Below are 14066 nucleotides of genomic sequence, written 5' to 3' on the forward strand. Positions count from 1 at the left end.
AGCCCTCGCCTCGAAAATGTATCCTTGAGACGTGAGAGGGAGCTCAGGCGGGGAGGCCGTGCTGCCGGGTGGGCCTGGGTGTGTCAGTGCCGCGTTGCGTGGCCGAAAGCCCTGGGAAGGGGTACTTTTCCCTCCCCCTCTAGCAGTAGGACTCGCGTAGGGTTAGTGGAGAGGCAGGCTCCACTTCCAGTCTGTGGGTTGGTTGGGCCAGTGGCCCTAGCTTCTCATGAGACTGCTGGCAAGTCGGATTACTGCCGTGACCTGGCTTGCAATCTGGCCCATCAGACCCGCGTAGGGAAAAAGTGTGGTCTGGAACAAAGCCTTAGTCAACTGAATCCCAGCTAGCTGCTTTTCTATCCCGAAGTGTGAATATTGTGAAGTGGGGTCAGTCTTCGGTGCGAGTTTTAATATATATAATTGAAGTGTCACGGCTGTAAAGCTAAACCTCTAAGCTTATTAATTTCCTTTATTGGGCAATGAAAGATCCACTGTTTTGTTTTTTTTTTTTTTCATTTTTATTTCCGGCCTTTCAGAGGCTGTTATGTGTAGCTGAATCTAAACTTACATTGAACTGGGATTATGAGCACGGAGTGCGATTTATATGGAAGTTCGGGTCACATAGGAATGCTGTATTTCTCTATAAAGCCATACCCAGGATTCCTTGTAGGATGTTCTCCACCGATTGCTCTTATGAATTGCTTAGGTGACTTTCAGTGAGTGTTCTAATACTGCCTCCTTTTAGGAGTAGAAAACTGTGAAAATGCTGAAAAAAGCTCCTCTATTTTCTAGGTTTGCTATAGAAAAAAGCATAACTGATGGCAAGTTTGAGTTGAGGGCAGCCTGGTACTGACACTTGATGTAACTGCATTGTTGTCCAACTGAAAATGTAGACAAGTATAAAAAAACCACAGAGTGAGAGAGCTAGTGTTTAAAACCTGTTTGGAGTCTTACAGTGTTTTATTGTCCTCTGTACCAGTAATGGAAGGATGTGTGTTGTTTGCTTGAATGTGCTGGCTGATCCCAGGAATAGGTATTTTTCCTACTTGTGCTGGCAGTTAAGGCTTTGGAAGCTACTTGTTGGATCTTAATTTATTTTAAATACAACGTTATCCATGTAAAATTTTTTTTAATGTGGATGGAATATGTAAACTAATGATAAAGAGATGCACTTATTTAATCTCATCTGGTAAAGTTACAGCATTCCTGAAGTATTAATAAGAAATCTTCATTCAAGGATATTACCTTGAGAGGCAGCGAGAAGGTGTGGTTTGTCCAAGGTCAGACAGTAAGACTGCTCTAGTCCCAAGAATAGATTTTAAGTCTCTTAACTTGCAGAATTGTTCTGAGTACCAGAAAATGGTTACTTTATGTGTAATGAGTAATTTGCTGGGCAGATGGGTTGATCGTCCTAAACAGACCTTGCAGTGCTTTTTAATACTGATATAGAGTCCCATTTTAAGTAAAGGAACATTCAGAAACTGATAATTCTATTTTCAAATCAAAAGCAGAAAATTAGAACCTCTGGGGTTTTTTCCCCCGGATACTTAGGTTCACTCTTACATTTAAACATGAGAGAGGAGGTTCTACTAATATTGTTCTTTAGTAAGTGATGATCACTTTTTTGTGGCTCATAGTTAAAGCCCCTGATTTTCTCTCAAAAGTTGTTTTCTGTATATTTCACCTCCTTGCCACCTAAAGGAGTTGATATTGCAGTATTCCCAGATACTAAGATACCTCTCTGTTGCTAATATTAATTAATTCTCTGTTGCTAATTAATTAATTATTAGGAGCATAGTCTGTGAGTATGTGACTTCAGATGAGACCCTCATATCAACCGGTGCAGGGAGTCTTGTGGCTTAGAATGGTATTTGGAATTCCCCTAGGAAAATGTTCAAGTGTCTGCTAAGAGAGAGATGGCTATGGCTTTTTTTCTTTATCCTTGGAACTAGTACTTAACACAGTGCTGTGTAGAGGGTATATTTATAAATGGAGTAAATTATATGGTGGAATACTTAAAGAATTTTCTTTGGGTATTACCTTTTAATAGGCTTTTCTGTTTTAAGTCCTAGCAACTTCATCAGCAAGCTGTTAGTTAGTCATTCTGCAGAAATTCTTGCATGGAGAATTGTGCAGTTTTGAGTCTGAAATATGGGATGACATGTGACTTTCTGTTGAATTCTGAACTCTTCATAATGTATGCTTTTCTTCTTTTCTACCTATCCAGTTTCTTCAGTTGATTTTTTGGTTGTTTTTGTGTAGGATGGAGTTGCTCTTCAATTGGTTGAAGAATAACTGTTGTTTTAATGTGTATATGGCTGTCTGCCTTTCATAGCACTCCGTGTAGTCTTGCATTCTGTGTGTAGAAATTTTTTTATGTGACCTGTGGTAAAAGTCCTTGAGCTTGATTTTAAGTCTGCAGCAAATAAGGCAGCTACCCTAAACTTGCTCTTCTGCTGCTTCATCATTCTGTTTGAAACACAGAATTTCTGATTAATACTGTTATGGGAGCTCTAGCAATTGTATTACCCTGAACACACACCAAAAAAAACCCTCAACACTTTGTCTCATTATCCAACTTTAGATGACTGTAGAAGCTATTAAAGTATTTCAGTATCAAATAATAGTTAAGACTTATTTTTATCAATTAAATAATTTAATTAGTTTCAGACTTCCCTGTGACTCACAAAATCACTAATGTAGTTCTTTTTGGAGGTAGAAGTGTGTTTGAAGTGGATTTGGCAAATGTGCTTATTGCGTAATTTGGTGTTACGCTTCAACATAACTCTTAGAATTTTCATTGTGTTTATAGATTATTTGATTGCTTTCTGGGTTTTATGGAGTTGATCTTCATTAGTTTCTGCTTTTGGTGGTGATGCAAACATTCTTCACTTTTGGTGGAGAAGAAAGCATTGTATAGCAAAACGTTGCTTGATAGGAAAGTTGCTTTTGTAGGATGCATACCAAGGTTCTTCATACTATGTCAGAAGTTAACATAAACATCCCACTTGTTGATATGTGTGGTGAGCAGAAGACAAATATAAAGTTATCTTCCTCTGGATTCAGTATCTTGCATTCAGAGGATGCCTGTTTTTGCTTTTAGTTTTAGTCTGTTTATCATTTTAAGAGATGAGGTTGATGAAAAAGCATTTCACATAACTGGGTGTGAGTCAGCTGCCATCACAGTGGGGTTGATATTGAAATAAGTCAAACCTGACTCAGTAGCCTAAAACATTTCCCCTCAAGCATAATTATTTTACGGGATAGTTCAGCTTTTCAGGTGTCAAGTTAAGGTAAGAGGAAGTGAATCTTTAAGAGTGAGAACTTTTATTCTGGGTACAGGTGCATAAGAATATTTACATTGCCTGCCTTGGACAGCATGTTTTCAAGAAAATCTATCCCTTGGACATGCATAGACAGCCTTTTCTGAGTAATTAGTAATTCCCAATCCTCTTTTAGCATTTTTTGAATGTTTTTGTTGCAAATCTTTACCCACTTTGTACTTTTTTTGTTACCTTCAGTTGATTATTCTTTGCCTTACCTCATTTGTTGAGTTACAGTTACTACAGTGTGCAATTATGCTGTGGCTAGACTTAGCTTTTTATGAAAGGATGAAATTGGTAAGAATGACTCCCCATCTGACTTTCTGAAAAAGACAGGTTAAATTCAATGCTCGAGTTACAGACTCTAATTTACTCTTTGATGGGAAACCTTGTCGGCAACAGCAAACAGCAGTTGTTTCTGGGATGTGAGCAAGAGACAAGATTTCTCAGCAAGTCATGAAATTCTTGTCATAAGTGGGATATTTTAAATTGTTGGTTTGAGAAAATGTTTATTTAAGCTGTCAATATATAATAATGGATACATCTTCTACGTGCTCGTATTTATAAGGTATGTTTTTTCAAGCTAGCCTTAAGGTAAAACTAAAATATATGAGAATGATCTTAAATTATGTTTGTCAAAATTTAGTCTTTAGTGGTAATATTGCTGCTGTTTTAAGGTTACACATGTTCTTGTCTTAGTTTTCTTGACCTGTAAATCAGCTAAAACTTTTGGAAGGTCCCCATCTAGAAAGCAGAACTACTCTTCTAAAAACGAAAACTCTGTGGAAGAAAGTTTTGAGGATCTGCTCTTGAAGTATAAGCAGATACAGTTAGAGCTTGAATACCTTAATAAAGATGAAAGACTGGCTTTGAGCAGCAGGAAAGAAAATGAACAACAAGATGATGATAAAACAGTGGACACTGAGGACCAAATAACTGTAGAAAATGACAGTATTACAACGGATGCTATAAAAGAAGTATCTCCTGAGGAGAAAAATCCGGTTATAGCCTTTCAGGCATTTGAACTGAAACCTCTCAGACAAAAACTGCCTACTCCAGCTGAGAGGAGCAGATTAAAAAAAGGGAAAGAAGGAGCAAAACAGTCATCACAAAAATCTGAAGTCACAGAATCCAGCCAAGGTAACTACTTATGAAGTTGTTTTAACTTGTAAAGTTCTTTTTGCTTGCTGTTACCTATGATTTTTAGAAGTTGCTGGGGAAAATTTTGCTTCAAATAAAATACTGGTTTTAATTAATATGTTAAACATTTTAAGCTATAGGTTTAATGTACTTAACTCCTGTTTTATGTAATTCCTTGATGTACATAAACATGCTTGGAAACATGTTTTGGGAGTGTTTTATTCTTAATGTGTCATCTTAGACTATTTGATAGTTTGGCAGAAAGCATGAGGACAAGACTTGAAGGTTTTTATTGCTGTTCACAGCAGAAATCATTGGCTTTCACTGAAAGCTTTTCTTCTGTTTCTCTTTTTTTCAGAAGCAAAAAGTGATTATTTTTTAGCTGAAAACGTTTAGAGGCACTTTTTTCTGCATTTCGTCTTTGTTCTGCTTTTTCTTAAGCGTAACAAGATAATGAAATATTTTCACCAGGTTTATTTTGGTCATTATTATATCCACAAATAGTGAAGTAATCACTGGCCACAAATAGAAGGGGTTTGTAGAAGAAATGTAGCTGAAGGGTAGAATAAATATCTTGTCCAGGTAGTTCTGGACTGCAAGGCCAAAGAGCATAATTGCACAGATGCACGAACCAGTTAGTGAGAAACAAGTTACTGTGTCCATGTGACCTGTGGTGAAAGTCCTTGAGCTTGATTTTAAATCTGCAGCAAATAAGGCAGCTACCCTAAACTTGCTGTTCTCCTGCTTCGTTATAAGTGTATGGTGTGGTTAAGGGTGTGTTTGTGGATATCATTTGTCATGTTAGGTAATTTGTCAGTGTGTGTAAGCTATCAATTTGAGTGGGAAGACAGTAGTAATTGGGTAGATTAGGAATACCAGTGAGTAATTAGTAGGAGTATGAAGAAAGGTAGGACTAGAGCACTGAAAGTCACATCAGAATGAGAATTTAGAAAACAAAGCCTATAAAGAAACTGAAAGAGAACTGATAATTAGTAGTTAAACCATCTCGTTCTAGGTAGTTTTTCCTCTTGAGTCTTTCCCATTAATCAAAAATAGATTTCTGTATTCTTTCAGAAACAATGTGGTTTTTAATGGTAGACATAAGGAAAAACAACAGAAAAACCATAAACCATAGAAGAAAACCCAGTAGCCTGCAGGAAGAGGACATAGCAAGGCAGGATGCGAAAGAGCTACTGAAGAAGCAAAAGTCTTAAAATCCAAATTTAACAAGCACTGAGATTGAAAATACAGTTCATATGATAGTGAAAATACATGCTGTATGTGAGGTTTTAAAAAATGGATGCTTGTGCAAGCAGGAATATCCAAGCATTTGCTACATGCTGTTTTTCTTTACGTATATTGTGCTGATATATTTTAAACAGTGCCTTTCTGAATGTGGCTTTTCATAAAATTCTAGGAGAGTGAAAGTGCAAACTTATTTTCTAACGATTTGAACTGTCAGAAGGAATCTCTTTGAAGACAGGCTAATAGGAAGAGATCTCCAAACTTCTCTCTAAACATTTATTTCCTTTCTCTGATGCAGATAAACATAAATATATGTGTGGTTGTATATAACTTCTATAGTTATATTTTTGCTATCAGTTAAATTAATAGTTACTAGCTATAATAAATTATATAGTAGTGTAGTATAGAGCATAATGTATATTATATATACACATCAACATATTTTATATATTATGTAATAATCAAGTGGACATATGGCTTTTGGGCAGCCTAACAAATTAGGATGTCAGCATCTTAATAATTAGCAGGAAAGCATTACTATTTATTATTGAATTCCACAAGAAAATTTTCCTTTGGCGTGAAATGGAGCAAGTGTGTTCTTACTGCAGCTTTGGGCCTTTATATTTAAGTCTACAAAAGAACGACCAGTTACTCAAAATAGCTGCCAGTGGAATCTGAGATGCACAGGACAGCAGCTGATAGGAGATGGTAGCATGAAATAGATGGCAAGAAGTTGTTGTCTTCCCTTGTTTCCAGATCTGTTTTTCTCTGCTGCTTGGTGAAATGTGTGTCAGCCTCACGACAGAATTCTTTAAAGATAACGCATCTTGCCTTAGGCTAATGGCATCATGATGATGTGGATTTCATCAGATGTCCCAAGTCTATATTAATGTTTGTTAATGTGATCTCATACATAAAACTGTTATTCTGTTTTACACTATATACCAATGATACTGATAAAATATGTTTGTATCGATTAAAATCTGTATGTCGTGTTAATGTAGCTCTGTCTCATGAAAACCAGCTTATGCAAGAATGTGGTATTTTTCTTTTGGAAGGTATAGAAGATAAAGAGCAAACATCAGTGCGAAAGCTTAGCAGTTCAGATGCTACATCTGAAAAGGTAGGAAAGTATTCTTCTGTAGATGAGGCATAATTGCATTGTAATCCTCTGATGGCTTTTTCTAAGGTGCAGTCCAGAAATGTTTCAGTAATAGAAGCAGTCTGTTCTCAAGGAATGATACTTGCAGTACAATACGATTTTTAAGCTTTCTCTTGGTAAAAAATTTTGGGACAGACTTCAGAAGACTTTTTCAAAAAGGATTTAGTATTAAATGATGTTTCTTGACTTTTTGTCTTATCCTTTGTTCTCTTTTTCTTCTGAAGAAGCTGCTTGATGATGAGGAGGAGATGTCTGAATTACAACTTAGACTTCTTGCACTTCAGTCTGCTAGTAAAAAATGGCAGCAAAAAGAACAACAGGTGATGAAGGAAAGCAAGGAAAAATTAACAAAAACAAAAAGTGTAACACAGAAAGTCAAAACCAGTACAAAAGCACATTCAACCAAAAAAACTAGTGCTACAGGTAGGAAGTTTAATGTTGCTGAAATGGCTTTCAATGGCATGTCCTCTGATATAAAAGTAGTAGTATGTTATATGAAACATTGGGCAGTGAGCCTTTAATCCTTCTAAGCAAAGCAATTGAAGAAATTAGGATTAGGGGGAACTATTTAGGTAAGCTGAAGTTAATCACATATCTTTATATTTAAAGCCAAGCAAGCTTTGAGGAAACAACAGACAAAAACATCAAAGAAGATGCAGCAGCAAAAGGAACAAGACAGACGTCAGAAAGAGGAAGACCAGAGGAAACAAGAAGAGGAAGAAGAGAGAAGAAAGAGAGAAGAAGAAATCAGAAAAATTAGAGACCTCTCAAATCAAGAAGAGCAGTACAATCGATTTATGAAGCTAGTTGGAGGAAAGAGGAGATCAAGAAGCAGGGTAACAAATTTGTAATGTGGTGTTCTGGTGTTATGTTTGGGATTGAAATGTCTTGCCCCTCCTGTTTCTATATCCCTCCTTTCAGCCCACTCACCCCCCCAACCCCATAAAAAAAACCAGAAAGGAAATCTCAGAAGTTTTTCATTATTTTAATCCCATGCTAGAAAGGCATTCCTTTTGGGTTTGATAAGATCAGTTTTGTATGAGTTGAACACTTGCAAGTCAGTGTGGAGCACTTTTCTCCTAAAGGTAATTTGAACGTGGTCAAAGAACAATTTGTAGTTTAACACAGATGAATCAACTAAACTTTCTTGACCACCTTCTCTTATATGGCAGTTTTGTCTCCAAATTTTCAGACTTTTTGTGTCTCTTGAGTTCAGTGGCCGGCTTCTTTCTAAATGTCATCTGAGGTTTGGTTTCTTTATAGTATTTTTTTAATTTGCCAAGGTACAAAATATGCCCAGATGCAAAAGATAATTACTTCAGCCTCATTACAGTATGATAGAGTTGTGTTAAATTCATGCAGAAACAGAGTTACTGCAGGGGTTGTCATGCTGTACTTGTAGGCTGTCTTCATTCTCTCATCTTGAGATGAACAAAAGCCACCTGAAACAGTAATGTTCTTGTCTAAAGCATTGGTAATTTAAAAAACAAAACCAAAAAAGCCAGTGTTTCTCCAGCACTAATTCTTTCATCATGGAAACAGTACAGATGCTGCAGCTAGGTGCTCTGAGTGCTTGGAGCTACTGGTGTTGTAAGGAGAAATGAAATTGCAACTAGGAGAATTGGGGCTCCTTATTTGATACGGAAGAGTCCCATTTATCATAATAACAAGTGGAAAATTGATGCTAGAAGTGTTTAGCTGTAAACAGTAGAAATTCTAAAAGCTACCGAAATGTCTACTGTATTCCTCTGAAAGATAGAAACTGAGGAGTCTAAGTCATATGTACCTGTTCTGCGTATTTTCAGTATTCACTGAACATTGACTGGCAGGCGTATAGTGTTAGGCATTCTTTAAATAATCTGATTTATTAGTTGACAGTCTCTGAGTATGTTTCAGTGTGGTATGTGACTGCTTCTGGGACAATAATAGGATTCTCCATGTGAGAATTGCCATGACAGATTAACAGAAACAATAAAAGCATCGAATTCTCTTTCCGTGTTTCAGAGATATATAATCATGGCAATTTACCAGATACATAATGATCCAATAGGTATTTGAAAATTGATTCTATTTATAATGACACCCCCTGCCCATGAAGAGATCCAGTTTTAAAACTGCCTGTCCCATTAATTTGTCAAGTCACTGCCTACAATGGCTTTGATTAAAAGGTAATCTTCAGTTTGGTCTCTTTGTACAAGCTAGCAAATTGTATTTATAAAGCAGCTGGAAGACAAAATTAAAATTTACATTTAATGGGTTTGCTCTAAAAGAATCACATGAGACCAGCTAAATAGAATATACTCTTCTGTGTGTTTAGTCTTCAGATACGGATTTGAGATGGTCTTTTGATAAGCAGTCTACAGATAGTGCAGGAGGCATATATCAGTATGATAATTATGATGAAGTCGCTATGGATACGGATAGTGAAACCAACTCTCCAGGTAAGACTTATTTACAGTTTTCTTACATGGTGATTGGTAAAAATAGTTGAAAAGTAGGAAATGAGCTGTGATTTTAGAAGGAAGGTCTTCCTTTTGACATGTGACAGTTATAGAACTAACATTTTAAGGGGAGCTAATTGTCTTAATGCTGACTCTTTCCTCTCTAACTCTGTTGTAGTGGTATTTTGAAGGTATTCAAGGTCATACTGGTCTCATTGCAGTACTGTAAAGTTTATTTTACTTTCCCAAGCAGCTGTGTAGAAAGTAAGGGCCCCATGGTATTGACTGGATAGGCAGCAGCTTTGCAAAAAAGGGCCTTGGAGTTACCTGATGAACATTAAGTGAAATGGGAGTCAGCAGTGTGGCTTCAGATGATAAGGATGAACTGCAGCCTCGGTTATATCACTGTGATTGTAATGGGTGGGTGGTTGGAGAGGGCTCTTAAAACTGCTGAGACTGCAGTTTTCTGGTTTCACAGTAGATGGACTAGAAGACAGTGATGTACTAGAAGGAGTTTAGCAAAGGACCTTTTTGACTAAGGGAAGCTTTCAGGCGTGTTTTTCATAAAGTTTATTGGGAATAGAGCACTTGATTTATGGAAAGACTGGGAGAGCTGAGTTTGTGTTGAGAAGGCTAACAGCTTCCTGGTGGGCAGTTACAGAGAAGACATAGCCAAATTCTTTTATGGAGTGTGCAGCGGGACAAGGAGCAATGCTTAAATTATAACAAAATAAATTCTGTTTAGATATAAGGAAAAACTTTCACAGGGCATGATCAAACACTAGCACAGGTTAACTGGAGATGTTGTAGAATCTCCATCCTGAAATGTACTTGGAACTTGTCTGGACAAGGCCCTTGGCAACCTGCCTTTGGAGGCAGCCTTTCTTTGAGCACCTGTGCTGGGGCATATGCCTTCCAGAGGACTCTTCCAGCCTGAGTAATTTATTAACTCTGAGTTTGAGGTGCATTTAAGGTATTTAGGTTTCCTTGTTCCATCTCAACACGTGGAGTGTTGATAAAGCTTTATTAAGCATATTACTTTATTGGCCGGTTCTCTTCCTCTTGCTTTTCATCTTCCATATTTTTTTGGGTTTTTTTCCTTTTTTCTCCTGTCAGCCTACCTTGTACATTAGGTTGCTAAAATACTGCATCTGCTGTTTTGGACATGTAAACTGCATGAATCTTCTCTTGATGAAGCATCTCAAGCTCTAGTTTTACATTTCAGAATTCGGTATCAGCTGTGCATTTGGACTGCTTCTGTCCTAATTTGTATTGGTTTTTTTGATAGCCAGTAATCTGGAGACTCATTGTTGAGATACCATTTTTAAGAAGGTAGCTTCTTGCAAATTAAATCAAATATGAGGGCTAAATCATTACCTTAGTAGTGTTTGGCTGTACTTGTATTTTTTATGTAAAATAGAAGGAGGACAGATTACTACTCTTACATAAATACATGTAAGAAATAAATGCACTGTGCTGTCTTCCGTTACCTTTCAAATTGGAGCATAACAAATATATTTGTCTCCTCTTGCTGCATTAAATCAGTTTAAGTATAAGCATGAGTTGGTATTTGGTAATTAACTGCCAGATTTCTTAATAATTGATAGTTTTTTTACTTATAGCTTCTTCTCCAGTACAGCCTCCATTCTTCGAGTGTCCAATAGGATATTTTCCACCTCCAGTACCACCAATTTCCTTGCCACTGCCACCTCCAATTCCAGTAAGTATCCTTGAAAGCAGTTCTTGAAAATGTTGATATTTCTCATATCTTATTTCTAATGCTAAAGTTAGGATTAAGTTTAGATTCTGGTTTTGGTACAATTATGTATTTGGTGATTCCTGAACTATCTGATAGACTTGTGGTTGTTTTAAAAAAAAAACTTTGTATTTCAGCTAATTTTTGGCTGATCCAGTTCCTATTAGTGGAAGTTTTCCCTATTGAACTGAAATTTTATCTCCTTTGTTAGAGCTATGCTGTTTCATAACAGAAAGCAAATATTGCCTGAAGCACATAAGGAAAAGTAATTAATTGGAATTGTTAGTGCAAGGCAACTTTGCCTCTTACCTCTAGGCTACGTATGGAGATATGCTTATTCTCTAACATTACCTAGCAGGAGGAAAAACCAGCCAGAAATATAGCTCATCACAGTCCTTCCTTCCAACTTCGTGCATTTTGACTGTCTGTCTTCTTACCTAATAGTCCACATGTAGAAAGTTGCCATTCCCTGCCATGACAGCTTCTGAATTTTTGGCTAAGGAAAATAGTAATTTTATTAGCTAAGACAAATTAATTAAACTGTTTAAGGACTGTTTTTTTCATGCAGTGTGAACCTGTGTGGTCAGCCAGCCATAGTTCTATGGCTGGACTGTATCTGGTTCTGAATTCTCAGTTTATGTTTAGTTTGTATGTATGGACTGCCTTACTCTCCAAATGTAACCTTATTTCTGTTATCTTTTTTGAGTAATTACTGTTCAGCAGCAGCCTTTGGCAGAGATCTAAATCCACTGCAGTTTCAATTACTTCTGAACTGTGAAATAATTTAGGTCTCAACTTCTAAATAATCCAAGTAGTAGTAATTTTCATGTTTCAAACCCTTGTTTTCCTTTTATCTCAGCCTGTACCATCTTTGAGCCAACTATATGTGGAAGGTATTTCTTGTGTTTCTCTTGAGCCGCCTCCACCTCTTCCACCTCTTCCCCCTGAAGAGCCTGAACAACCACCAAAACCACCATTTGCTGATGAGGAAGAGGAAGAGGAGATGCTTTTAAGAGAAGAATTACTCAAGTCTCTAGCCAACAAACGAGCTTTCAGATCTGAGGTACTCAGTGGTTTTTGAATGTAAACCTCTAGATGGTAATCATAGAGTGTTTTGGGTTAGAAGGGACCTTTAAAGGTCATTGAGTCCAACCGCTCTGCAGTGAGCAGGAACATCCTCAACTAGAAGCTACTCAGAGCCTGTCCAGCCTGACCTTGAATGTTTCCAGGTACAGGGCATCTCAGCACCCTCATTGTAAAAAAAACAAAAAAACCCAAAAAAACCAAACAAAACAAACAAAAAAAAAACCCCAAAAAACTTCTTCTTGGTATCTAGTCTGAATTTCTCCTCTCTAAGTTTAAAACCATTACCCCATGTCCTGTGACAGCAGACCCTGCTAAAAAGACTGTCCCCATCTTTCAAACAGGTTTCCTTTAAGAATTGAAAGGCAGCAATAAGGTCTCCCCAGAGCCTTCTCTTCTCCAGGCTGAACAACCCCAACTTTCTCATCCTTTTTTTGTTGGAGAGGTGTTTCAGCCCTCTGATCATTTTTATGGCAATCTTAAATGTGATCTGTTAAGTGAGAATTACAGGCTTTTTTAATTCTGCCTTTCTGATGACTTTCAAATGTTTTAAGTTGCTGTTTTTTAGTTTCTGTTGTGCTCTGCCCTCCCCCAAAGAAACCAAAAAAGAGCCACCCAGGAATACTCTTTCAATTGTAAATTGCAGCTATTTCTGAAGAAGTTATGAAACTTCAAGGTACTGAAAATTGAGTATGTTTAGGAGAATGGGGATTTTATTTTCTGCAAAAGTTTATTATTTATCAGTTGTCAGAAAACAAGACACTTAACTTTGTTTCATCCTTCTAGCAAAAGGAGTTAGGAGAGGTTAACTGTTTTGGTTTCTGTTGGTGTTTTTGGAGTGAGAAACAAAGTTTGTGGTTTCGAAAATTCAGATTGTTTTTGACCACGTTAAAAGGTCATGAGTCTTTTGCAATTGACCTGTGAGTAACTGGCATATTCTTGTGTGCCTTTTTGATATTATTACAGAATTGCAAGATTTATCTAAACCATTTGGATGGTCTGCCTAAATTGTAATTCTAAGTTCCAAGACGTGTGGAACAATCTCATTTATGCTTATGTCTTTTAAAATAGTGGGGTATAGTGTGTATTTTTATGACTGTATTTGTGTTTTATTTTGATAGGAAACTTCAAGTAACAGTGGTCCACCTTCCCCTCCTGTTCCAGATAATTTGCAGTCTGTGCCAAGAAGCAATCTGTCTGCTGTCAGTATTAATACTGTGTCTCAGCCACGGGTACAAAATACAAAGTTTGTTAGAGTACCGAGGCCTCCACGAGCAGTGATCACAGTAAGGAAATATTGGTGCTTTCTATTAAGAGACTGTGAGTTGAAGTTGTCCTCAGTTCACGTGAACAGCAGACTTAAGGTTTTCTAGAGATGCAGCACAGAACAGTGGAGCTTCCATTAAACGTTTGAATGATTAGTAACTTTGATAATCCATATGCTCTTCTAGAAAGGAATTTGATGCTGAAGTAAGGACTTAACAGCTTAAGAGACATCAAAACACACCAGCACTCAACAAACTCAGAGACTGTATAGTTCAATTAATTTCTTTTCCAGATTAGCACAGGCTGAAGTGTACCGTTCATTGGTAGCTAAGCCAATCCAATCCCTCTTTGTTGCCAAAAAAGTGGTGGTCTTGCTCTTTCTCCTGATCCTGGAAAAATGACACTTCTCTTTTTTCCAAACTGGGGTCTGGAGTGTCAGTCCTGTTGCCTAACTTATTTAACACGCTACACTAATTAGAAAAGTAACATTGGGTGGGGGGAAAGTGTACTTCTGCTAGAGGGAGTTGAATTTTTTCAGTCAACAGTGTGTGAGCATCAGAGCTAGCACAAAAATGGTGGCAGATGGCATGGCTATGAGTGGTGGAAAGCAGAGGAGAGAGTGTTCTTTCTCTTCAGTCAGCGGACTTCATTAC

General features: G+C 37.2%; 1 protein-coding gene across 1 annotated transcript in view; it reads left to right on the forward strand.

The window, feature by feature from the left end:
- Positions 1-5: 5 nt before the first annotated feature.
- ZFC3H1 (zinc finger, C3H1-type containing) overlaps positions 6-14066 on the forward strand; it is a gene marked incomplete at its 5' end in the record, with an annotated part of 30888 nt that continues 16827 nt past the window's right edge. The window contains 9 exons of the mRNA XM_010145547.1: positions 6-18; positions 4041-4460; positions 6764-6828; positions 7092-7290; positions 7477-7703; positions 9185-9308; positions 10931-11028; positions 11924-12127; positions 13269-13433. Coding sequence (XP_010143849.1) covers positions 6-18; positions 4041-4460; positions 6764-6828; positions 7092-7290; positions 7477-7703; positions 9185-9308; positions 10931-11028; positions 11924-12127; positions 13269-13433 — 1515 coding nt within the window. The remainder of the gene's footprint in view (positions 19-4040; positions 4461-6763; positions 6829-7091; positions 7291-7476; positions 7704-9184; positions 9309-10930; positions 11029-11923; positions 12128-13268; positions 13434-14066) is intronic.

Source organism: Buceros rhinoceros, unplaced genomic scaffold (assembly GCF_000710305.1).
Source record: "Buceros rhinoceros silvestris isolate BGI_N320 unplaced genomic scaffold, ASM71030v1 scaffold35551, whole genome shotgun sequence".
Taxonomy (NCBI): Eukaryota; Metazoa; Chordata; class Aves; order Bucerotiformes; family Bucerotidae; genus Buceros; species Buceros rhinoceros.